The following is a 27396-nucleotide window of genomic DNA, read 5'->3' on the forward strand; positions in this document are numbered from 1 at the left end:
CTGTGACTTGTGCAAATGCAAGGCTGTACCAGGTGCACTACCGAGCAAGTTTACCCCATCAGAAATGCCATAAATGTGGTGCAGTATGGTAAAAGTGTTTTAACCAGATATCTTTTTTTTTGATGTTTTGTTAGCAAAAGCCTTGCATTGTGTGAGTTTAGCAAAATCATCTGCTGAAGTATACTTCAGATACAGATATTCATATATGTGTATAACTACGGTTACAGATGCACATTAAACTTGCTCTTCAGTGGTCATGGACCAGCTTTGACCATTCCAATATGGCAGACAGCTTATAGAAATAGCCACTAATAAGGCATGTGTGTGATTATATATACATATATAAGGAGTTCAGATGCAAAAGCCTCTAAATCCATCTGACATTTTTCTTTAAAATGAGAATTTCTTTCTGGCTACTTTGTATCGGTTTCTATGTAAGTACTGGTACTTCTGATTGGGCTGAGGCTGGAATTTAGCGAGTTTGAAGTAAAAGTATTGTATGGACATGTACTATGTGTCAGGAGCATTCACTCAGTATCATTATCTAATTTTTGACCGAGATGGCTTTTAGCTGGTTTTGCATCTGAACTCTTCACATATATATCATTTTAAAACTCATAGTATCACGAAACCATGCTAAAATAAGTCTTTATTGATCAACAACCAACATATTTTGTGAAATGTATTAGTAATGTAATAGAGTAAAATTTGGTGTTTTACTGCCAATAATGTTCATTTCATCCGGCCACTGCAGGAAATTATATAGGCATGTTTTTTTTTTTTTTGAGTTTTGAGTTTTGAGTTTTGCGTTTTGCAAAAATGTAGTTACAGGCATGTTTTTCCAATGAGCCTAGGCTATTTTTCTTACCATATAGGCAGATCTGTGCTATGAATTGAATCAATAGGAGGTATAAAATACTAGGTTTTGGCTAGTTACAGTGTTGAATTTTTATGCCAAGTAGAACGTGTCTGATACAGCGTATAAGTGGCATATAAGACATTGGCTTAATCGAGCTGAGTGCTCTTTAATAAGCGGCTCACTGATTTCATCATTTTGATTCATATGTGATGGACGGTGATGATGTCTGAGTGGGTCAGTTGTTTACTTTGTAATTAGTCTGTTTCCTGCAGTATGACCCACTCAGGCTTTGTGCAGTGATTGCGAGTGTGAGATGAGGGCATGATCACAATGACAAGGTAATAAGCCAATCATAGAGTGATAGAGACACATCCTCCTGTCACACCTGTATATATATGTATATAACTAAATGCTGAAAATGTCTTCCATCATGTGCAACATACACACCTCAGATATGTTTCAGTATTTCATGACTTCAGTATTTCATTTTTTTTTTTTTTTTTTTTAAAGATCTATTTTTTGGCCTTTATTGTGACAGGACAAATGAGAGGGGGGGTGGGATCAGGAAAGGTCCTCGAGCCAGGATTCGAACTCAGGACGCCCGGAGCGCAATGGCGCTGTATTTTGGTGCGCTGCCCACACCGCTATCGGGGCTGACGTATTTCGCAACTCTTTAAGAGGGATAGTTAATCTAAAATGAAAATTCTGTCATCATTAACTTGCCCTCAAGTTGTTGCAAACCTGTATGAATTGCTTTCATTTTGACAAGCACAAAAGAATATATTTTGAAGAATTTTGGTAACCAAACAGTTGATGGTAGCCACTGACTTCCATAGTTAGTGGCTACTTTTAACTGTTTACCTGGTGCAATGAAGTCTGCTTCATTCAGTTCGGCTGAAGCTTTACTCAGTTTATTTCACTGTATAGTAGACATAAATATGTATGATCGTGACCCTCAAATGTTACAGTAAGCAGTAGGGTTACATTTATAGACCAATCTTATTTAACTGTATTTCAGGTACTGTAGATCTTCATGTGCATTTTGCTGAAGAGTAATCAAATCTGTGTTCTTACCAAACAACATATATTCAGTGTTATAACTGGCTGCTAAATGTTATATAGTGAATATTTTGCATTCTTAAACATGTTTACACACATACACTTTCATTTGACAGCAAATGTTCCATTTTTATACTGTAATATCAGCATTTGTATTTTACATTATTTGTATATTATAATCAAATGTATTTTAAATCACACACGATGAGCTCTCTCAGTGTAATGTGTTTTTATTTCAGTTGGTGCCAAACTAACTGTTAATCTATGATTTACATTATAAGTATAGCTATTGTTCTGCTAGAAATTATTCAGAAACGAACACATGTGAACTGTACACATACCAGTCAAAATTTGGAAATACCACCTTATTTATTATTACTATTTCTATATTTCAAAACAAATGGGAAATAAGTAGTGGCCAAAATGTCACACAGATCAAAACTATTTTATATTTTAGACTCTTTGTCTTTTACATCTCTACACAATCCTTTCTAAACACTAATTGGCTGCTTTTCTTTCACTATCCATTCCATCTTTTGACTGGTATTGTATATATATATGCTGAAGTTTAAACATGAATGAACTAATATGACAATAAAGGGTGTGATACAATTAAATGTTGGACTTATAATGGATATAATCACACTTCCTGTTAACTATAGTACTATATTGTGTAGTATTTGAAAATAAATGCATGAATAATTAAATCATGACCCTCTGCATTAGTCCTGGATACAGGCAGGCAGATAGAAAGATCTGTTGAGTTTATTCTGCTGACTGATTTTGTCCATTAGATGTCACTGTTGATCTTTCACTTAAATATCAGTGAACATCTTGAACAATCTGACTGCATTTAAAGGAGGTTTAAAAAAAAAAAAAAAAAAAAAAAAAAAAAAAAAAGCCTTTTAAACTTAGCCTTTTATTTATTTTTTTTTTCTTATGACTTCAAAATTTATTTTGATTTAAATTCATAACATATCTGACTTTTTTTATAGTTTGTATTTCAGCACAAACTCAATTATGGTTTGAAAGAAAAATAGACAAAATGTGGAAAAAAACCCAGACCAAACAAAATTATCTATTTTAGTTTCTGAATATAATCTGATGTAATGTAGTAAATTCACTATATGTACATATGCATTTTTTTTTAAATAGCTTTAGTATTGTTTAGTTATTTGTATAATAATGTGTAAATTCTCTTTGTACAAAACTCCAATTTGATCACACTTGTAACACTGCTAGTCATTCTTTCAAATCCTGATCTCAGTATAACAGTATAGTCTTATCAAAGCAATTAAAAACCCTGTAATGTGGATACATTGCTTCACTTGTCATTCCTGCAGTGGGTCCCTCAGGAACTTCACTACAAGAGGTGATAATGACATGAAACATACAGACTGAATAATGTGACATGCTTGCATAACATATCCCATAAATATCTCACACAAGACATTATTCTGTTGTTATTTTATACTCATCTCGATTTTAATGACATGAGAGTTTAGAAAGATGCTGCTCCAATTTGTTCCATATTTAATTAAGCTTCCTTTTGTTTCTTCAAAAGAAAAGTAGAATAAAAGACAAATAGCAAAGACAATAACAAACAGAATGAAGAGGGTGATCAGCAGCGCTATTTGTCACAAACAATACACTGTTTTAACAATAAACTGTTTATCATTAACTAAAGTGAGCATTTGGGGATTTGGATGGAAGAGCTGCTTTTAGATTAAAAAAAAAAACTGGCTCTGAACAACAAAGATAAGAATTTAATAATAGAAAAGAATTCCTTCAACACAACACAAGTCAACAAAACAAACAACAAAACAAAACAAAGTGGATATTAAGGTAACTCCGCAATAACTACTGTATAGCCACTGTACACACAACGACTATTAAACCGTAGAACAAAACAAAAAGGACAATATATGTTCATATCAGCAAATTATTTTATACAAACATATGACGTTTTGAATGTTAAACAAACTGATAAGCATTTGCTAATAAAACTAAAGATATCCCTATATTAAAAAAAAAAAAAAATAAAATAATAATAATGTAAATTTGAGTGAAACATTATCACAAATATCTAGGGATCATACAGATCGCATAAAGAAACAACTGGGACAACTATTTCTTTTAAAGCTAGGCTAGGCGGTTTCTGCATTACTAGCCCCAACTAGCAGAACTACCAAAATAAAGCATTAATTGCAAACTCACCTTTCACATCACAAAGTCAGCTCTTTACAGGTCTATAAAACTAAAGGCATGTACCAATAGGTAAAAACAGGCTACTTTTAATAAAAGCTCCAACTTATTATACTTTTAACTTGAAGTTTAACTTACCTGTCCAGTAGAAACTCTGGAAGTTCTTCGTATTGATTGAAACCCAAACATTCCATCAAATTCCTCCATCTCCCTGGGTGAAAAAAACAGCTTATGCTGGTAGGCATGTTTTGATGCTGGGATGCTGGTTAGGTAGGTTTTGATGCTGGTTTAAGCTGGTCCTTTGCTGGTTCATGCTGGTCCTTGACCAGCAACATGACCAGCAAAAACCAGCAAAGGACCAGCTTAAACCAGCTAAGGACCAGCATAAACCAGCAAAGGACCAGCATAAACCAGCATCAAAACCTACCTAACCAGCATTCCAGCATCAAAACATACCTACCAGCATATGCTGTTTTTTTTCACCAGGGCTGCCAGTGTTTATCCTTGTTTTACCCTGTTGTCCGTCTCTGTGTATTTTAGCAAGTCTTTGAATTTTAGGGTGCTTTCACAGCACGTTTCACTGGCACGTTTTCCCCCTTAGCTCGGTTCGTTTGGGCATATGTGAACATGGCAATCGCGCTCGGATCCGCGCCTAAACAGTAGGTCCGGGATCTGCTGAACGAGGTGGTCTCGGCTCGAATGAAAACAAACTCTGTAGTGAAAAAGCAGTTCGATCCAACAGACCAATGAACCAGGCTATATCACATTGTATAATGGGTAATTACAGTTCCGTGAACAGCAGTAGCTTTGCTGTTTTGCTAATACCTCTTAAAATGAACCTGTGAAAGTCTGTGTTTGGACACATCTTCGTCATTCAAAATCAAAGCACGCCTTTTCATTTTATAATGCCGTCTTATTGCTCTCTTTGCAGTAGGTGTATTTTAAAAATGTTTTACTCAAAATTCTAAATTAACATAAGAACAGCTACAAAAAAAATGCAACAATAAGCCTGCAAAGCTGTTGTTGTTCCATCCTGAGGGATGAAAGATGAGGAAATAAACCATGGAACTTTGACCAATGAGAGGACAGGTTACTGGCGCCTGTCTTGTATTGTTTATGTTTAGAAACTTTGTTGTGTGAAATGAACCCACCAAGAATAAAAAGCAACATTGCAATCATTTTAATCCCTGTTTCGGAACAAAGCAATCGACCTACAGGTATGAAAGCACCCTTACTTTCACTTCTGTATCGGAATAAATTTCTTTTCCTTCTCAGGCTAACACCCTCTGGCTTAGCTGCTGCAGTAGCCATGTCCCCAAATTCTGTCTCTTGGCTGTGCGGAGGTATGCAAAAAGGTAGAACATCCAGTCATTGCACTTGAACCAGATGCAAGGCTTTGGAAGAACAATTTATAGTCCTCAGCATATTTATATTGTTATATTTAGACTACTTTAATTTTTGATTACTATCAGGATGTGAAGAGACTTTCAACTAGTAATAATGATAATAAAAAATAAATAAATAAATCTGGGAAAAAAATAAATAAAATAAATAAATAAATAAATAATTAAATAAAACCTACCTTTCCTTTAAATGAGGCAGCTAGTTATTAGGACCGCAGGGCAGCCTGGGGTTGAGCGCTTTGCTCAAGGGCAGTTATGTTTGAGAAATGTCTATAAAGTCTAAATGAAGAACTCCCTCAATACAAGGAAACTTATTACCATATGTGCCTTTGGAGAGAGAGAGAGAAAACACTAAATCACTGCAACATTTAAAGTCTTAAATCATTCAAATTCTTTTGTTACTTCAGGACATGAAAAGTGCGGACAGAACGCAATTTCATTGATGGTAGGTACAGTATACAACAATATCAAGAATCAAATCATTTACATTCATTTTGCAGGTGCTTTTATCCAAAGCATCTCTCAATGCAAATTAAGCAACACATTTTAATTAGTGTATGTATCCACTGGGAATCCGTCCCACAACCTTGGTGTTGCTCTCTACCAGCTAAGCTACTGGGACACAAGCATCATGCAAGCTGTCTTTGTTCCCAATGGTAGCATTGCTCCTCAACTGCATGAAGTTCAACACGGCTCATAGTTACATAAATGGACACTATGCCATCAATGTCTGTTCTATATATGAAGAGACAAACCAGCAGGCCATAGAAGAGCTTCCATTGTTTTGATTCCTTAAATGTGAGTGCCTTTATACTTGGATTTATGCTAGAAGTTTCTGAGAAGTTCATGCCAGTGAAGCAAATTAGAGTAGAGTTTCCCACTGTCTTACCTGTGTGCATCTCCAAAGCTGGATTTTCTTAAGCTTGTTAATGAAACAAACACTGAGAGATAACTTCTGGAATCCATGTTAGATTTGAGTTTCTGAAGGTCCTTACTTCCAGGCCAGCATTAAACATCATGTGACAAAAATAAAGCATCTGCTCATCGGCACATCAGACCTTCTGTGAAGCTTGTCACTTTCAAAAATGTTCAATAAAAGCAGCTTGTGCTTTTATTGGAGTATGTTTCCAGGTTTGAATTCTGTGTCAACAATAAAACCAAAAAAATTCAAATTGTGTCTCTCATAAACTGAGGTTGATGCAACCATGGTTCAGGACTATTTGGAAGAAGAAAGAAAGAAATAAATATATGCTCCTTTTTTAAACCAGCCAATAAATACAAAGTTCTGGCATGAAACTCTAGATGGCGCAGTCTTATGGGTCTAACGCAATCTGACATAATGACATCATTGTTACATGCCACAGCTGATTGGTTCTCTCTTGCGTCGGTAGCCAATGAGCTCATTTCTCAACATTCAAATATACTGCTAGTGCTTGCTGTAGCAGTTTGCAGCTTGCTTTAGAAAACCTCTACCTTCCCCAGCTCCACCTGTATAGATCTGCTATGTGGTGATTTATGTATGCTATATAGGGGTTATTTAATTTATGTTATATGAGCAGCAGCAGAATTTCTTACATGCTCACAGCAGCATGTTGTGGATGTATTGGCAGTAACAAGTCTTGGTACTTACTCTGCCATAGCAGCAGCAGCATAGCAGATCTATTCCACCAAGGCCAAATACATTAACAATGTCATGTACATTACCATGCCAATCCCTCCAAGGGTCAATACATGATGGAACAATAGTCAGTTTTACCTTCTGAGGTGGACATTTTCTGATGTTTAAGTTAAAAGATCAATGAACATTGTGTAAGTTTTGTTAAAAAAGTGTAAAGTGTTCCATATGCTAATTTTTGGAAAAAGAAGATACACAAACCAACACATAGAAACACAGTAATGAAACATCTTTGGAAAAGCAAATCCAGCAAATCCATATCTTCATACAATTTTAATGTTTTCATCACATGAGAACACAAAAAAGGTCCAACAAATCGGACCTCAGTTAATATTTTTATAGAACTTTTTTTTTAACTGACATGTCATGACATTAATAAAAGTCTCATTTCCAAATGTCCAGTTGCCACTTATCAAGTGTGTAGATCAGCTCAAAACGAGAACATCCATAAAACTATGGAGTGTTGCAAAAGTGCATGTCAAATTTATTTAATGTAAAACTGGTATATACTGTACATATTAGACACAATGTTGATAGAGTAAGAAGAGTATGACATTACACATCAGTCAGCCGTTGACATGCTCCTGACAGCATTTGTGTAGCCAAACCCAATGAGACAAATGGAGACGACAGAGAATAAATGTCTTTGCCCTCTTTCATATAGAAAGAACAATTCCAGACACATCCAGACTTTAGCAAGCAGTAAACATTAAAAACAGAAATATACAAGTCAACATAGACAGACAGCAGTTCATCTAACTGTTAGAAATGACCTCGGGATAAGAGAAGATCATTTGGAATGGATTACTGCTGCTTTAATATTGTTCTGTATTGTTCTGGTTTTGCATATATTCAGCATATTATTATTTATATTTCATGTCACTCAAAAGTTTGATGTTTGGTGCTCTGGTCACATGAGGCAGGCTGGGCTGGTGATGATGGCTCAGTTTTCCTGGTATCATCTTGTTTTGTGAGCCCCAGTTCTTTCTCAAATCTGCTCAGTCTGGTGTTCAAACATTCATTTTTTATTTATTTTTTTTTTTACAATAAAAATTCAAGACTCTTTACAAGAAAAGGAAATGCAAAACATGAAGGATATTACTTACAAATAGGTTGTTGGAACTCCAAATGTCAAACATCTATCTTTCTACCCCCTGCCTTAATTTCTTTATAACTGTTTTGTTTGACCGAGTGCAACACAGAAATGCGACGTTAATATATTTATTGGGTCTTGATGGGGTCTTGATTCTCTTCCAAGCGGTTCTGTTGTTAGCTGCTGTGCAGACTCAGGCTGTGGTTCTGAAAAAGGAAACATAATGCAAGTTAATCAACACTGTAACAGTTTCTCAATTCAACCTAAAACATTCTGCACAGATGAGAATGTGTTCACACTGCGTTTGTGTGAACATTCACTTCAGCACATGAATCAGACGGGCTTGTACAAACAACAATCATTTGATGTATTCATATTTATTCATTATATTACATCGCCAGTGTGATTCTGCACAATTCTGTTTTGATTTAGAAAAAAACAAACACACAAGCTTGCTTCAGGCAGCTCTATCTAGTCAAAATAACTTCAAATAAAAAGAGAATCTAAAAATGCATAGGCTGACTAAAGAGAGAACAAAGAAATACAACAGTTGTAGAGCTTTTGTTTTTATTTTTGTTCAGAATGAAACCTTATTAAAATGTGACAGACCTACAGTGGTTTAACCGACGGGCCTGACCTTGACCATAATATATTTCTGGCCTCTGGCAGGTGTAATCAGCAGAACGGAGCCACCGAGTCAGGAACACCTGAAGGCAATATCCTTCATCAAGGAAGGGAGCATTTAAGGAACAGCGAAAGCCTCAGGAGGTGAGCAGGACATCACTGGAATTCATTTTGTGATTATCACAGAGAAGGACATTGTATATGTGGCCTTTCTCTCCTTCCCAGTATTGCTTTCTGGTCAAACTAACATTCCCAGGTTGGTGAGAAGGTGCTGCCCTGAGCCCAGCAGAAAGCATTGGGCTGGCTGTTTGAAGAGCCAATGGCTGCCAGAGATTCTGAGAAGAGGATTCCAACCTTACCACATCAGAGAGGCAACGGCCATTAGAGCATTCAACAGCAGCAGGAATCCGAAAGGAAGCCATGCTGCTCGACTTCCCAAAGATCCATGCTTGTATGGCCATCATTCACCTTAAATGCTCAATGATGGGAAGACTGACTATACAATGACTATGCATCATGACCCTAGTGGATTCTAGGAGCTCTTTTAGCCTCCTCCAGTTTGGACTAATTCCCTTTCTAATGCCAGTAAGTGCCCTAATTTCCCATTACTTCTATGCTTATGCCACAAGATACCCTGAAACAGTTCCTCTCTGCAATGTCACGCTAGAGACATGTCTCTTCTCTCCACCAAAGTAAGGATTGCAGAGAAAATTCTAGAAATCTAAAATCCACATCTAAAACATTTTTTTTTATAGAGAAGCTCAGTCAGATTCAGGTGACAGTACATCATGTATGCACACTACTACACTCTTAAAAAATAAAGGTTCCAAGAGGGGTTTTTTTGCAGTGATGCCATAGAAGAACCGTTGTGGTTCCCCAAAGAACCTTGGGGTGAACAGTGAACCATTTTGAAGGACATTTTAAAAATGTAAAGAACCTTTTTCGACTGTAAAGAACCTTTTCTGCATTTGAAAGGTTTCATGGATGTTCAAGGTTCTTCATAGAACAATTGATGCCAATAAAAAAAAAAACTTTATTCTTAAGAGTGTAGGAGTGTTTATAAAAGAGCAGCCTGACTGGGTTTGAGGACAGATTATTGATGAGGTGAGCCTAATGCTGCAACTAGGGGTCATTGAAGAGTCCTAGATGTCCATGGTCCAGCCACATCACCATAGTCTCAAAATACAGCGGCACTTCCTGGGTCTGTAATGACTATGGCCCAATCCTATTTCTGTCCCTTCTTACACTTACCCATACCTCCCTGTCTCGCAAGTTCACGTGAGGGGTAGAGGTGCCTCGATTTTTTTTTTTTTTTTAGGTGGAGACGTAAAGGTTTTTGGGCCCACTCTTGAGATAAAGGGGTATGAGAATTATCTCAGCTAAAAGCAGTTCCTCTCTGCAATGTCATGCTAGAGAACATCACCAGACCAATTATAGCAGCAATGGCTGCCTGAGGGAACAAGAAGACCCATAAATGTAAGCATATTTGCCATTAATAAAGGTTTTAATAAAAAAAAACAGCACATGCTGGATAGGTATGTTTTGAAGCATGGCTGCTGGTGTGAACTTATTTAAGATGGTTCTTAGCTGGTCATGAGCTGGTTTAAGCTGGTCCTAAGCAACTAAACTTAAACCAGCTCATGACCAGCCTAAACCAGCTCAAACCAGCAGCCATGCTTCAAAACATACCTAACCAGCAAATGCTGTTTTTTTTTTCAACAGGGAAGTAATCATTTGTTTTATGTTACATTCAGTCGAGTGCTATTCAAAGAAATGTTTGCAAAAACATTGCTGAAGTTTGCTGTCCTTAAACCATTACTGACTGCACGATAGTGCCTCAACATTTTTTTTTATGTCTAATCAGGGTGAAAACCACCATAGACATTTAGGGGGCTAAATGTAGAAATTGCTAAACTGTTTTTTAAAATATTGCCAATTTGAGAGAGAGAGAGATGAGAGTTGAGTGTACGTGTGTCTGTGCGTCTTTCTTTACAATGAGTGAGTTTACTTCAAAAAAATAATGTAGCGATTCAGTATTAAAGCTAGGTTATTAATAAAAGTCGCAGGGTACTGTTGATAAGTTACTTTGCTCCTGGATGTGTAAGCTGTGCGATCTCTGGTGTGTGTGTGTGTGTGTAAGTAAGCAGCACATTAATACAGAATGGTAATTTAAAGCTCTAATGCACACCAGCACACCTGTATGCGTGTACTGTAGGAGCTAGACGACACGTGATTATGTGTAACGGTATAGTAGCGGTGTCCCATTTCTTAGGGGAATATTTCCACCCCTACCCATTGACACTCAGTTTCAAGGGACAAGGGGAAGGGGTAGGGGTAGGTGAAGGGTAATAAAATAGAATTGGGATTGGCCCTAAATAAACAACCATGCTGTGATAACCCTGCCCTAGAATAGTGGTTCCCAACCCTGTTCCTGGAGCCTCCCTAACTGCATACATTTTGCATGTATCCTTAGTCAAACACTCGATTCAGGTCATTGGATCATTAGTAGTCCTAAATACCTGAAATGGTTTTGTCAGACAAAAGACATGCTGCAGGTACAAGGTTGGGAACCACTGCCCTGGGAAATGAACAAGGATACAAATGATACTGTTGTTTTTACCACACCAAGACTACTACTTTACTGTGAAACACCAGGTTAACAGTAATGCAGATATACATATATCTTAGATGCATCAGATTTGGTGAGTAAAAACCACTCCGTCTACCAATCCATCAATCCATCCTCTTATCTTCTGGCATTCTTCCCTGCAGCAGTGGTCAATGGCTGACTTATCATGGTCAAATACATTCAGTCCGATCTGTAAATACTGTAACCTTGATAACCTGCACTAATTAAACTAATTTCATCACAACTGCATTAGGCTGCCTTGCAAACATTTGTTAATTAAGCCATGTGTTAACAACAGTTTCATTAGTCTACCTAGCAATTGTTGAGCATTATTACTACAGTTCAGTGCAGGCTACAAAGAACCTAATATATCTACAGTTATTCGTAAAATAACTGCAAATAAAAAGCAAATATCCACAGCAACGATATGACGATATGGTGCACCCTTTGGTAGTTGGTGGCCTACAGAGTTTGCATAATTTGTGTATATGGAATAAAATGCGCGATTGCATTTGTACCTTTAGGTCTCACCCCTTCCTTTAACAGGTCATATGGAAGTTAGTTGCGATGAGTTTAAAGGGGTCATCGGATGCCCATTTTCCACAAGTTGATATGATTCTTTAGGGTCTTAATGAAAAGTCTATAATATACTTTGGTTAAAAATTCTCAATGGTAGTGTAAAACAACTTTTTACCTTGTTAAAATGAGCTCTGCAAAAATCATCCCATTCTGATGGATTATTCCTTTAAATCCAAATTTAAATCCCCTCTCTTCTCTCTGTTGACTGACTTTAGCCGCACTTAGCGCGTTTAGCCATGAAACTTGCTGACTAGCACGTTATTAGGAAAAAAAGATTGTAGAGATTCATAAGAAAAACCATTATATTCACTTCTGCTGTAAATGAAGCTGGATCACGAATGATTTGCGTGAACATAGACAGATATATGTAGATCGGGAGGCGCATTCCCTTCACAAACAAACGTAATCTACTGCATCTTCAGCGGCTCAGATGTCGGGAGTAAATGACGACCACTATGTTCATTATTACATCCAGCAACACAACACCTCAATCGCTCAGTCGGAGAAATTCTTGCCTAACTTACATCCCTGCTCCGGCATTGAAACAAAGGAGGTTGGACTGTTACAGCTGGTCTGGGGTAAGATGCTCATGTCAGTCAACTATCGTGTGACGTCACATTGACAGGCATCTGAGAATGGATCGATTTGAAAAAGGGGATTATTATTTTTACAGATGAATTAAAAAAAACTGCATGGATTTTTTTTTTTTTTTTCATTATAGGGTAGATGTGTACATACACTGCCAACACACATTAATGTTCAAACAACATGAAAAAGTGCAGTTTGCATTCGATGACCCCTTTAAGTTACACAAGGGATAAAGTTACACAAGGGATACTGGTATCACTTTCCCAAGATTTGCTTAAAAGTAATGTAAAATATGCTTTTTTGTGACACATTCCTGTAGATTCAGCAGATGTCAGTGGTTTGGCATTGTATATTTCAATGTGTTACATTTTGTATCTTGGAAATAATATTTTTTTTCTTCTCGACTCTTCTACTTCTACTTTCTCCTTTTTATTGCTCAATGGAGATGAATACATCAGTGCAAGACTGCCCGCACAGACACAGATCAGACAGAAATATATTACTTGACAGTAATGCTGCAACATTTTTTGTGGCAAAATCGTTTATTGCTCTTTATGTGTCAGTAAATCAAGCCAGATTAAACAGTAAACAAAAATGCAGTTCTTGATTATCTTCTCTCTAGTCTCTGTACTTACATCACCTTTAAGTTAGTTGCATCACAACATACAACTTTTAAATACTATTAATTATTATTACTCACCTAAAATGCATAAAGTAAATGCCAGGAGACAACAATGTTAATAAACGTCAACAAAGACAGCAATACATCATTCTCTATGCAGAGGTCTGTGCACAAATAGTCCAGGAGTGCACAGATCTCATGAGCTGCATGAAAGAGCGCTGGTGATTTCTCTGGCATAGTTGAGCGTATAGCTTGAATAGAGATTAAATAAACTTAACAGCCAACAGTTCTGGCAGCTTCAGCTGTGATTCGTTCCAATGTGTGTTTGCTGTAGTTTATGTATCACGGCGACTGTATTAGAGATGTTCAAAACTGAACAAGCTATTACTGGATTGCAGGAATTAACAAATAAATGAAATATTAATCAAAAATAAGAGAACTCTGTAGTTTCTTTTATTAATGTAGCATTAGTTTATAATTCAACCAAGTAATTAACAATCTGAAATATTAACCAAAAAATACTTTTAGCAGCCTAAAAATTAGCAACCAGGGCAGCTGACAAATGCATATGATCAATCTTTTTTTATCAAAATTTTAGGTTCAAATTTATATATCCGTTTTTAGATTAGTGCTGCAACTTATGGTCATTAACAAAATTATCATCTATTCAGGCAATTAATGCAACAAATAATCATTAGCTCTTAAATGATTTTTTCAACACATGTAAAATGTAGCGTTAACACGTACATTGTGCTCCCATTGAAAACCAGTTTCATCTTGTGTGCATCATGACAGAATTGTCTGTAATTTCTTGAAACTTTCATTCGCACACTATAGGTATTTTTGTGACTTTGAGGAGCACTGTGGTTCTTTCCAAAACAAAATGAACAAACTAACTCCTTCATAAAGTGTACATGCAATGGTCACTTCAAGAATGTAAATTTTATCGTTTATAATCATGTGACCATATCACATGATCAAATAATTTTTTGACAGTGAAAATGCTGTCAGTCCTGCGGTGTGACAAATTAATTTTAAAAAGTACAAATGTTCCAAATCTTAACTGAGATGAGCTCATGAAAGCTGCATGCACTATAATTATAAATGCATTTTGAAAATGCAACTTAAAGTACTTTTATATTGTCTTTTGCATTTAAGATGTGTCCAATTTTGTCCAATATCACTCTTCCCACATAAATGCCATCATTAATTCTTCTAAATGACTTTAAATGAAACATTTTCACAACAGCGTGCATCCTGACAATGCCGAAGCAAAGTATCTTTTATTTTGTATAAGTAGAGTCGCTTGTAAAAAGTTCACAGGAAGTTTACAGGAAGCAGAAGTGTGTCAGAGATCAAAAGTGTTTGTTTGGATTGTGCGTCTCCCAGCGGTGATGAGCAGAGAATGAACGCGCTCATGGGCTGCAGCAAGGGTTTGTCACCGTCTCAAGACGATGTGTTTGCATACACACATCAGACCCAGCCAGAGGCGGGAACAAACACAAACACACACGCAAACTCTCGCAGGACGCTGGGGTTTGCTGCTGTCTGTATCTGATCTACCTGCATCCGTGAGTCACACATGGGTATTATCGGAGCTTTCATTACACTTTTGTGTACGAATCATATTTTAAAACATCTGAGCAATCTTAAACCTGAAGTCAAAAGCTTTTTTTTCTTGTTGTGCTTCAGTGTGAACTGTGGGCTAGAACTTCAGAATTAATGTCAAAAGTCTGAGTAATAGAAAACTATGGTTAGAAAACTGGGTTAGTTGTTTTGTCCGTTGTGAATACTCATAAAAACATTCAGGGAGACGTAGATTTAGTTTTTTTTAATTTAGCTGCTGTCATGAATTAGTCAGAGGGTTATGTGTTAGCCCAATTCATTGATTGAGGAATTGCAAAAACCTGCATCTTATCCAGTTTAACCTGATTGCACTAAAATAGCACTGTCATATTTACATTTGCAATCACTTTATTTTGATAGTGCACACAGTCTGCTGACTATAAGTAACTTTGCATATACATGTCAGCTTGTTTACTAACCCTAAGCCTAACCTAATTGTCTACTAATAACTCTAAAGAGGCTTTAGGCCAAATTATTTGAAACTATAAGCACATTCATCAAATTTCACAAAAAAGTAACATCTGCATTTGTATTTAGGTATGTGAGTTATGTGTAGAAATATATAAGGTATGTTATTCTGTGCTTAAGGGTTTAAAGGTGAGGTTTTGTTCCTATGAGAGCTGATTAGGTTGAGTTTTTCCCATCATGCTCTTGGCAGGTCAGTGGTGATGCAGTGACTGCTCACTGCGCTCAGGGCATAAGGAGTTTGGGTAGGGGGCAGACTGTCTGTCACAGCCCTTCATCTTCAGCTCTATGAGCTCAGCACAAATAAATAAAACATCTCTGTATCCATCCATCCTTATGACCTCTGACCTCACCGACTGAGCGGAGATGACTGTAGTGTGAAGAACTGAGAAAACAAGCTTCACTTTCTGATGGACAGGTAAGTACAAGTCTGACAGCGAAGTAAGCCAACAAAAAACCCTTTTGTTTGAATATATATACAAGTTCTTCGCAATCTCTGTCTTAGCTGTTACAGGCGAGCAGGCTAGCTTTAAGGCAACCAGATGTTAAAATCAGAAATCACAGAAACGGAAGTAGCATCTGAGTTAGAAGTAGAATCTGTATTGTGATGCACACCCGAGTCTAATGGAGTATAGATGAAGAAATGTAGGGCGGGACTTGGTTCTATGCACAGGCTGTTGATTGGATGTTGAAATGTGGGCGCGGCATTTAAAAGTGAAGGCAGATGAACATGCGGGGGCGGAGTTTAAGTGGACTAAATCATTGGAAAATTCCTGCATCTGTCGCTAGAGAGAAGTCTGTCATTTCACCGGAAGATCTAGTTATGAAACATTTACACATTCATGGATGAATGGTTCACAATAAGATTTATAATATGTGACCCTGGACCACAAAACCAGTATTAAGTAGCAGTGTATTTGTAGCAATATCCAAAAATACATTGTATGGGTCAAAATTATCAATTTTTCTTTTATGCCAGAAATCATTAGGATATTAAATAAAGATCATGTTCCATGAAGATATTTTGTAAACTTTCTTCTGTAAATATATGAAAACTTAGTAGTAAGTAGTAATTAGTAATATGCATTGCTAAGAAATTTAACAGCAATTTTCTCAATATTTTGATTGTTTTGCACCCTCAGATTCCAGATTTTCAAATAGCTGTATCTCAACCAAATATTGTCCTATCCTAGACAAACCATACATCAGTGAAAAGCTTAATTAGTCAGTGTATCTCAATCTCAAATTTAAAAAATTGATCTATATTACTGGTTTGTGGTCCAGGGTCACATATGTATTTAAAATATTAACAACATGTACTTAAAAAGTTTAGTTTAGGGTTTGGTTTACTGTTAGTTGCTTGTAAAGTTACACTATACTATAGTAAATATGTAATGTGTAACAAGGACACATTAAAATAAAGTTTTACTAATACTCTCATATCCTGAATGTTCATTATTGCACACTTAGAAACTGCAAAGTCTGTAAAACCTGATAAATAACTATGGGACCCTTCATTTAATGGGTAAAGGACAACACAATTCCACATGTATGAGATCATATAAAATGTGTTATATTCATAACAAGCAATATCTAGCATATTTCCCAGGAGAGCTGCAGCCACTAAAAAAGGTAATGTCCCAGGAAAGGTTAGCTTCCTTATGTGTGGATAACTTGTCCCATTTATTTATCAATGATCTGTCTCATTGTCTACCAAGAGAATTCACTGCTCTCTGCACTGTAGCAGTTTATATGCATCACAGCAGTAAAGATAAGAATCTGCTTACAGAGCTTCACAGTAAAGACCAAAGAGATCCTTTTTTACTGCCACGGTGTCATACTAATATCAAATAAGTCTAAATCTCCATTTAAATTTTTTGGTCATATTCCAATTTGGTATAAGATGCAACTCTAATCCTAACCCTAACCATATAGTAAGTACATGTATATTACTCAGTACTTAAATGTATATTTACACTGTAACAAGGACATCTTAAAATAAAGTGTATCCAAACAATTTTTTAATTGTCCCAGTGTTGGTTTGTTCATGTTTCACTGAATGATTTGACAGTGGCATTGAGTGTTATACTGACGCCTGTATACATGGATCATGCAAAGGCAAGTTTTTATTATTTTTTTTTTTTGCTTAATAATATTGCAGAAGCATTCTATCTACAACCGTATTTCTTCCCCATGATTTATGTGTTTTGCCAAGCAAAAGGTGTGACAGGGGTTATTTGGTTGGTCATGTGATCTAAACATGGCATCCTCATTCTCAGATGGTCTCACCTGAAGCTCAGTTTGGAAGAAGAACTTCAGCGGGCACTGTGAGCAGTCGTAGATCTTGTCCTCCTGCCCGTGTGCGGTGAAGATGTGCTGCTGCAGTTTACAGGCCTGCACAAATACTGCAACGAAACACAACCATACACACTATCAGTTTGCAATTTAAACCTACTGACACACAGGCCAATGCTTCATTTCTTGAAATTAGTTCTGTAGACAAATGTAAGTCTTGCCTGTGCATGAATTTTTATTGCCTTTAAAAGAGTCTCTTCTGCTCACCAAGGCTGTATTTGCATACTTGATCAAAAATACAGCAAAAACATTAACATTGTGAAAGTTTATTAGAATGTAAAATAATGTGAATATATCTGAAAATGTCATTTATTTCTGTGATCAAAGCTGATTTTTCAGCATCATTACTCCAGTCTTCAGTGTCACATAATTCTTCAGAAATCATTCTAATTTTCTGACAATTCAGATTTTCTGCTCAAGAAACATTTCTGATTATTATCAATGTTGAAAACAGTTTCTGCTAATTTATTTTATTTTATTTTATTTTATTTTATTTATTTATTTTATCATTTTTTGTGGAAACGTGACAATTTTTGTTTTTATCCTTTGATAAATACAAAAAAAAAAAAAAAAATCACTTTGAAAAATCACAAATTTGTTCTACATTTGTGACCCTGGATCACAAAACCAGTCTTAAGTAGCACGGGTATATTTGTAGCAATAGCCAACAATACATTGTATGAGTCAAAATTATAGTTTTTTTAAATATTCAAAAGCAAAACTATTTGGTAAATTTCCTACCATAAATATAACAAAACTCAATTTTTGATTAGTAATATGCATTACTAAGAACCTAATTTGGACAACTGTAATGCAATTTTCTTAATATTTAGATTTTTTTTTCACCCTCATATTCCAGATTTTCAAATAATTGTTTCTCAGCCAAATATTGTCCCATCCTAACAAACCATACATCAATGGAAAGCTTGTTTCGTACAAGCTACATCAGCTTTCAGATGATGTATAAATCTCCAAAAAACTAACTGGTTTGTGATCCAGGGTCACATCACAGTGATCACTGCATAATTTCTATACTTCTGTTTGTGTTATTTCATAGTTTTAATGAACGTACTATTATTTAAAAATGTATAAATTAGTTGTAATAAAGAACAGGAAACCCTTCTTTCAACCACAGTGTACATTCAATAAAACGAAGTTTTCAAAGGAAGCTGAAATTAATATTCTCTCAAATCACTATTCTTAATTGATCGCATACAGTAAGCAAACAATTACCTAGGATTTTACAGTAGAGTTTATGGTAAAACACACACGTAGACACTGAGGAAGTTCTCTCTGGTTCTTTTTTTTTCCATAATATTACTCAGTTCAAATGAGGAAAGACATGTTCTGTTTTCCGAGCTCAAATTTTACAGTTTGGCAGCATATGAAAGAAGTATTGTCACGAATGAGTGAATCAAGATGTTGGGAAACCCAAATGTTTCCAGTCTTTCGCATCATGGGAGAACCAATCCCACCTGCGCACAGCTCTTTCAGTTAAAACACTCTGCAAATGTAACGCGGCTTTGATTCACCATCCAGCTGGACGTGTCCAGGCTTTGGCAGCCCCTGCTTTGTGTTTGAGTGGATAATGGTCAACGGTAGGTGTTTTCGAGTCATGGTGAAGAGCGAGGAATAATGATGTGCTTTATTTAGAGCCGCTGTAGGGACATAAACAAGCACAGGAACTGCAGTCCCTTCCACATGCAAAAACACTGTCTCTATTAGTCAACAGTGCTAATTATATTGACATTATTAATATTCATGCAGACTCCTTATTTATGCGTAGCCTGATTTCAGTCACATATAATCTTTGAAATGGCACTTAAAACACATAGTGCGTCTGTGTGCTTTAATTAAGCCATAGGGCTGCTCAATGTGTGTGTGTGTGTGTGAAAGCATGCAGTTATTCTCTCAGGAGTACTTCAAACATGCTGTTTGTTTTTAGAGACCCATATGTTAAGGGTGGCTAGTCGCACACACACATGCGCCGAGTCGTGTCTCTGAGGTACAGAGTGAGTTCTGGTCTTCATTTGAATTTCTTACGAAGGATAAACAACTTTCGCCTTCATGTCACCATGTGGATTTTGGATTTAGACCCAAATTTGATGTGCACTGCTACCATACTTTATTTACCCGGTGTCTTCTAATTTAACTTACACAGGTACAATGATCTGGACATGTATTTGTGGGTTTGATATCCTGTACACGAGCATAAATGAGTAATAATATAGAGAGAAAGAGATTTTTTTGGGGGGGTGTGGAAATTACTATTTCACTTACTATTATTGCTAACACTTTACTATAATGTAGTATTTGTTGACATTACATGAATCCATTAGTTAATCTGAACTAACACTGAACTTCTCGGATGGAGTGAACTTCAAGAAAATAAACTAAAAACTATTTAAAATTATTTTAAATCTTTATTGGAATAAATAACTAGTATTTAATGTTGTGTATTTTCTTTGTTTAATGTGACTGTTAACTATTTATTGTTGCTGCCATTTTGAGCCAGGACTCCCTGGAAGAAGAGATGCTGTATATAAATGGGATTTTTTTTCCTGGTTAAATAAAGGAAATAAATAAAAAGATCTGCATACAGCATTCAGGTATCACGTTACAATAAGGTCCTATTAGTTAACACTGGTTAATGCATTATCTAACGCAGTTTGTACAATATTTGTTAAATACAGCTGTTCATTGTTAATTGAGCCCAGGTTCATTTAATATTATTATTTAATATTATTAACAGATGAACAGATTTTTAAAATACTGAAATAAATACTGAAATTATTTTCATGTTTTATTTTTAGCTCATTTTGACTTATGATTTTTGTTTTGTTTTGTTTGGTTTTACTAATGTTAATGGAACTTTACTGTAAAGTGTTACCAATATTGGTTCATCCTTATTGTTAAGTTGGGCATAACACATTTCTAAATAGTAATAAACTCTTATAAAATGTTAATGCATCATTTAACATAAACTAACAATGTACAACTCCTCTTTACAAATGTATCTTGGTTTATGCTTATTTATTAATTTACATCTTAACATTCAATGTGTGTTACTTAATGTATTAGTTACCATTAAATAACAAACAGAAAAAGCTACTTAAAAGCAATAAAACGTTTCTTCCTGAACCTCATTGTAGTGGAAATCATCTGAACATCACTTAGTGTGTTTCTAATGTTAATAAATTATTTATTATGCACATTTGTGAACCTTATTATAAAGTGTGATCTATTTCAATTTGATGTTTGTCATATAAATGTAAAAGATCATTTATTAAGAGCTGTTGCTGGATCATACTGTAAACTGACGGCAATTCACACTTTTCCAACATTTGCAGAACATTTACAGATATTTTCATGTTTAAGTATCATATAAAATTTTCTGTGAATAAAAAAAAAACAACTAAAAATCTAGTTGTATACACATTTCTCAAATATCTTCACAGCATCTCTCTGAGACAGACGATCACTGACAGCATTTTCTTTATAAAAATCTTCATTCGGTTCCTGAACTCCAAGGTTGTTTAATAATGGAAAATCACACATTTAATTCACGCTCAAATCGAGCTAAATTTGGATCTAAAACACATCCACCAATCAGAGGCAGAAGATGCTGTGACCACAGTACTTTTGAGGTCACTCCTGTTTCCATGGAAATGATTGGTGTGATTATGAATACTGTAGTTCTTCACAAGGTATTTAGCAGCTGAAAATTTTTTTTTTTCTTTTTTTTTACATTTTAAATTGCACTTACTAATGACTTCAACAGATGTATATGCTAATGTTTAACAGTCTTGAACATCAGTATAATTCTGTCTCAGCAAAATTGACAATTTATATTTTTAGGAAATATTGCAGTGTTTTTTATAATTTATTTATATGTGCACATTATTATTATTATTATTGTTATTATTATTATTATTATTATTATTATTTATTTATTTATTTATTTTGATTATCAAATTTATTATTTATTATTAAAAAAGGCATATGCCCTCATAGCCTCAAAGCTGTTTCACTCAGGTTCAGATCACAAGAAGAAAGAAAAAAAATTGCCATTTCAGTTTCATACACTTTCAGAAAAAAAGGTACAAAGGGTATCACAGGGGCAGGAACCTTTCAAAAAGGGGCACTTTTTTATGCCTTATTTATCCTTAACTAGTGCATATTAGTACCTAAGTGCTACATGTTTGTACCTTTTGTTTATATATTGCCAGAAATCAATTTCTGTATAAGGCAATGAATGGGATTTTTACTTTACAGTACCTAACTGAACGTTTGTCAAAGGACGAAGCGTCCAATGTTAATGTGAGTGTTTGTGGTTTTGACTGATAGCTTAATGAATGTGTTACGACTGTTATGTAATGCAAATAAATGTTCTGCACATTTTAAATAAAGTCCAAAAATAGTCCCTTAGAAATGCTCTTTTACAGTTATATAATGTTAATAACACGAATACAAACATTAACAGCACATCAAGCAATGTAGAAATAGGTCACACTTTACAGTAAGGATCACAAATGTGCATAATGGGATCATGGGATGTTAAACATGCATGCTAACACTACAGTACTGATCCACTGTTTTAAAAAAAATAGATCTAGTTATGGACATGTGGATGATTTCAGCCATCGATGAGGATAATGTACAGTTCTTCTTTTCTCATTTATCCAAATACATGTATTTATGAAGATACTTTCATGTTAATTGGTAGACTCAATATTAAGGAACTGATAAATAATGTTAATGATAACATATTAAAATAAGTATTGGTCTAATTTGAGCACATTTAACTTTTTAATCGTTATTATTTGGTATCATTTGTATTAAATGTATTGTACAAGTTATTTCTTGCATTAATGGGCACGCATTTACAAACCCAAGGCCAGGCAGCATTACTGTGCACAGAATTGAGTGTAAAACTGTAGTGTTTTGTTGTGTAAAGTGAGACAAAAGCTCATAAGTGGCATGCAGAGTGTTTGTTCTGCGCTCGGCTTCCTCCAGGGTGAACGGAGCTACTTTCAGCTGCGGGCTGCCTGACTTCACATAGCTGTCAAATGCGTCCCGTGAGAGCGACACTTCTGACATCTCCCCGCTGCCTCTGGATGGCTCCTCGACTCCTCTTTTACCTCCTTCCCCCCTCGCTCCTCTCTCATCCTCCCTCGCTTTGCATGATCACGCTGCGTCTGTCCTTCCCCATCCGCATTCCTTCATTCCTGCTTACACTCTCTCAGGCTGCAGTCCCGAAACAAACGCTTCTATTAAAACTCACTGTGTTTAAATAAACGAAACTGTATATAATTTCAGATTTTCCACTGGTGAATTGAAATTCTATTATTTACCATCATTATATAACTGATTTAAGAAGACTCCATATTCTACTCGATGGGCATAAACGTTTCAGCTGAGTCTCAGACTGTTTTCACACTAGATTTGATTGTTTCAGTTCCAACCCTGGTCCCCAAAGGTCTGTTTTATATTTAATACATTATATTTGACCCTGACCCATATAGATTTTTGCCCTCCACAAATTTGTTTAGAACCCTTGGTCAATATGAGCAAAGGCAGCTGTGGAGATAAATCTGCATTTTTTATCCTTTTGATCTTTCATAAAAAAAAAAAAAAAAAATCACAAAATTCTAACCTTTCATTGAAGTAAAACGATGTAAATTGAGAGAGGGGTTGCACAGGATTTTAAATATAAGGAACACAAAGGCCAAATTTGTAATCCCTTAATTGTCCATCACAAGGAGTAAAACCAAAGAACATAGTTCTGATGTTCAGAACAAATTGCTGAGCTTCACAAAATAGAAAGTGGCTGTAAGAAAAGAGCTAAAGCATTGAAAATCCCCATTTCCACCATCAGGGCAATAATCAAGAAGTTCCAATCAACTAAAGATGTTACAAATCTGCTTAGAAGAGGACGTGTGTGTATATCGTCATAACGGATGGTGAGGAGGAGACTTTGAGTGGCCAAAGACTCTCCAAGATCACAGCTGGAGAATTGCAGAGATTAGTTTAGCCTTAAGGCCAGAAAGCCTAAAAAAAATTCCAAAAAGCCCCTACATCACCACATGTTGTTTAGGAGGGTTTCAAGAGAAATCCTGCTCGCTCATCCAAAAACAAACTCCAGCATATTTATTTTTCAGATACGACTAGAACTTCAAAGGGGACTGACTTCTATGGTCAGATGAAACTAAAAAAAGAGCTTTTTGGCAGCAAACACTCATGATGGGTTTGGTGCAAACAGGGATAAAAAGTACTCCATGCCCACATTTAAATAAACTGCTGGTTCGTTAATGTTCTGGGCCTGTTTTTCTGCCAGACATCCGGGACATCTTAGTTAGATACATGGCATCATGGATGCTAGGAGATTAAAAAAAAAAAAAACTAAACCTGACTGCCACTGTTAGAAATCTTATAATGGGCCGTGTTTTGATATTCCATCAGGACAATGATTCAAAACAAACACAAAAATGTGTCACTGAGAACAAAATGAAGCTTCTGCCATGGCCGTCCCAGTTCCCTGACCTGAACCCTTTAGAAAATGAGTGTGGTGAACTGGAGAGGAGAGGCACCAACATGGAACTGTGAATCTGAAGGATCTGGAGAGACTCTGTATGAGGGAATGGTCTCTGATCTCTTGTTAGGTGTTCTCCAAATTCACCAGGGATTATAGGAGAAAATTCAGAGCTGTTATCTTGGGAAAAGGACTTTGCAATAATTGGGTGCCAATAATAATTGTGGCCAACATGAACTAGAGAAAAACATTTATTTCATAATGAAATCCCCCCCCCGACTTTTTATCTTTTTACTTCAATGATTTTTTTTTTTTTTTTTTTAATGAAAAATCAAAAGGATAAACAATGCAGATTAATTTCCATAGCTGCCTTTGCTCATATTTACCAAGGGTGCCAATATTTGTGGAGGGCACTGTATATTTTAATATAAGTTATTCATATGAGCTCAATGAAATATATTTTTAATTTGAAAATATATGTTTCATGATGTATTTCAGGGGTAAGAAAATGCATTTCCAGTCTCACAGTAACTTACATTTAGGCTAAATGAAAACGTGGATGCATAGACTACTAGAGATCAAAACTTTTTTTATTGAAATTTGTTATATGTTCATACATATTATAGACAACAAATAAGATTTTTCAGACATCTGAATGTATTTTCTTGAACAGAAATGAATTGAGGGCAAAATATATTTTTAAATATTTTTTAAATAATTAAAAAATTTTCAAATAATTTTTACATTTTTGAATAAATAAATAATTTTAAAAAATAATATATTAGTAATCTAAATATAAATATAAAAATAAAAAATATAATATAAATTATGTCGGATTTTAAAATATATTCATACAAATGTTTTACAATATATTTTAGTAAAAATATTTTTAGGCCATGTATTTCAAATATACATTTGATTTTTTTTGTTTGTTTGTTTTTAATTGGGAACCAAAGTGTCATCAGCTTCAGTACAAACAGCAGCTGTTTACCACTGTGTATAAATAACCACTCAAGAGGAGATTTTTGTTTTACTACTGAAACTCAACAAGCACAACGGCGTTTGCATACATTACTTGAGATGCAAAGAATGTGATCTGCTTACTGAAAGACACTTCTTTGAAGACAAGCAGGAATGAAAATTCACTCATTGCTCTGTTTGCAGGGCATTAGATGTGCTTATTGGCAAGGTGAGTTAGAAAAAACTTACGCAATTGATGCTGGATAGCTTTCAAACCAACTGCAAACCAAACCTTATGCTATTGTTTTCAAGCAGAATCCACATTCAGAAAATAACTTTTGCACAAATTAAATGATCCAAATTGTGTTCTAGTGTGAAAACACCCCTAGTTTAGCGTTCATATGTTTGTGTGACGCATGCATTCACATGATTGTCATGATTTCTGCAGTGCGGATGCTGTCCTCACAGAGCTGCTTTACTTTTTCTCTCTCTCTTTCTCTCTCTCTCTGCTGCATGATCAATATGAGTGCGGAAGGAGATGTGGGACCTGTCTGTCAGGCGCCAACACCAAATAAAGCCAAAATGAAAAAAAAAAAAAAGCCCTGTAGATCAAGTCAGTAAGAATGAGAGAAGCAGAGAAAGACAGAGAGAGACAAATGAAGCATGTTGTGGTGGCGGCAGTAGAGAAATGCATCAAGATAAAGTGATTGTATAAGCTGCAGCTTAAGGTTTTTAGTCATATGCTTGATGTAGCTCCCGAGTCAGGACTTCTCAAATCTTATTTTAAAACAAAAACACCCTGAATGGATTTTCTCCATAGAAAAACCCATAAACCTTCTGATACAGACCTACCAGGAGCTTAGGTTGTGAGGGGAATGCTATAAATAAAGAAAACTATCAAGAATTTGTTGAATTCATGATGAAAAACGCCACTAACCATAATCCTAAAGATCACAAATCATGATAAACATGCTAATAATGGAAATGGATCTTAACTGTAAATGCCAACTCAGTGTAGCAAATATATGCAATGGAAGCCAATTTCTCTATAGGCACTAACGACTTTGTGGCCCACATAGACCTTAGTCAAGGGTAGCTACATGTTTAACTTCTGACGGGAAAGAAAATGAGGCTGTGAGGGACTGAAGTACTGTTCGTTCAATGGATTAACAACGTACGGACAAAACGCATTTCTGAAAATAACTTTCAGTAGACAAAAACTCCATAAAACAGTTCTGAAAGTTGGTCTGAGTTGTGAAATTGACATCTCAGATCTTCATATAGTCTGTGCCATTGTGAAGACTGTAAGTCTGTCAGTCACAGCCTTGTCTTCATCAGCGCTAAAGTGGTCATGAATTGAGAAACAAAAATCTTTTGATGTACAAGCAGTCTGTTAGGCACTGTTTGTTTTTACTGCGGATTCATTTTTAAACAAGGCAGCTTGATGCAGGCTTTTCTCAGAGACTGAAAATAAAAGACGATGATGTGCCGACTATATTGGATCCGACAGTAATGTTGCAACACACAAGTGTGAATAACAGTGTTTTTACCATGTGTCACTATTGTTTCATCTGTTACAGGTCATTTGATAAGTCTCAAATGTGGCATGTCTATCAAAACAGAGTATTTATGTCATCCCAGTATGAGCATCTTGAGCACCTCAATGGATGTTTTGTACAAAGGAGTTCACATGCTCTGCATTTGTAGTGACATAGAAATTCTTTCACATTTCAATTTTTCCCTAAGATCTTAAAGGAGAAGTTCACTTCCAGAACAAAATTTTACAGATAATTTCCTCACCCCCGTTTCTTTCTTTAGTCAATAAGAAATTATGTTTCTTGAGAAAAACATTTCAGGAATTAGATAAGACTCTTCCTCCTCGGCTGGGATCATTTAGGGACATTTGAAGCCGCTTTAAACTGCATTTTGGAAGTTCAAACGTGGGGGCACCATTGAAGTCCATTATATGTCCATATAAAATTCCAAAATTTTTCCTCAAGAAACATAATTTCTTATTGACTGAAGAAAGAAAGACACAGACATCTTGGATGACAAGGGGGTGAGAAAATTATCTGTAAATTTTTGTTCTGGAAGTGAACTTCTCCTTTAAATCTTAGCTTAT

At 35.6% G+C, this 27396-nt stretch overlaps 1 protein-coding gene across 3 annotated transcripts in view; it reads right to left on the minus strand.

The window, feature by feature from the left end:
* Positions 1-7455: 7455 nt before the first annotated feature.
* The window catches only part of LOC127178327 (zinc finger protein 521), a 91936-nt gene continuing 71995 nt past the window's right edge, over positions 7456-27396 (minus strand). For 2 of the 3 annotated variants that reach the window (XM_051131143.1, XM_051131128.1), the window contains exons 6-7: positions 17717-17832; positions 7456-8500 (exon numbers count right to left, since the gene is read on the minus strand). In XM_051131143.1, coding sequence (XP_050987100.1) covers positions 8471-8500; positions 17717-17832 — 146 coding nt within the window. In that variant the 3' untranslated portion in view covers positions 7456-8470. The remainder of the gene's footprint in view (positions 8501-17716; positions 17833-27396) is intronic. The other variant, XR_007829379.1, reaches the window with a different exon arrangement.

This window comes from Labeo rohita, chromosome 2 (genome assembly GCF_022985175.1).
Source record: "Labeo rohita strain BAU-BD-2019 chromosome 2, IGBB_LRoh.1.0, whole genome shotgun sequence".
In the NCBI taxonomy this organism is placed as follows: Eukaryota; Metazoa; Chordata; class Actinopteri; order Cypriniformes; family Cyprinidae; genus Labeo; species Labeo rohita.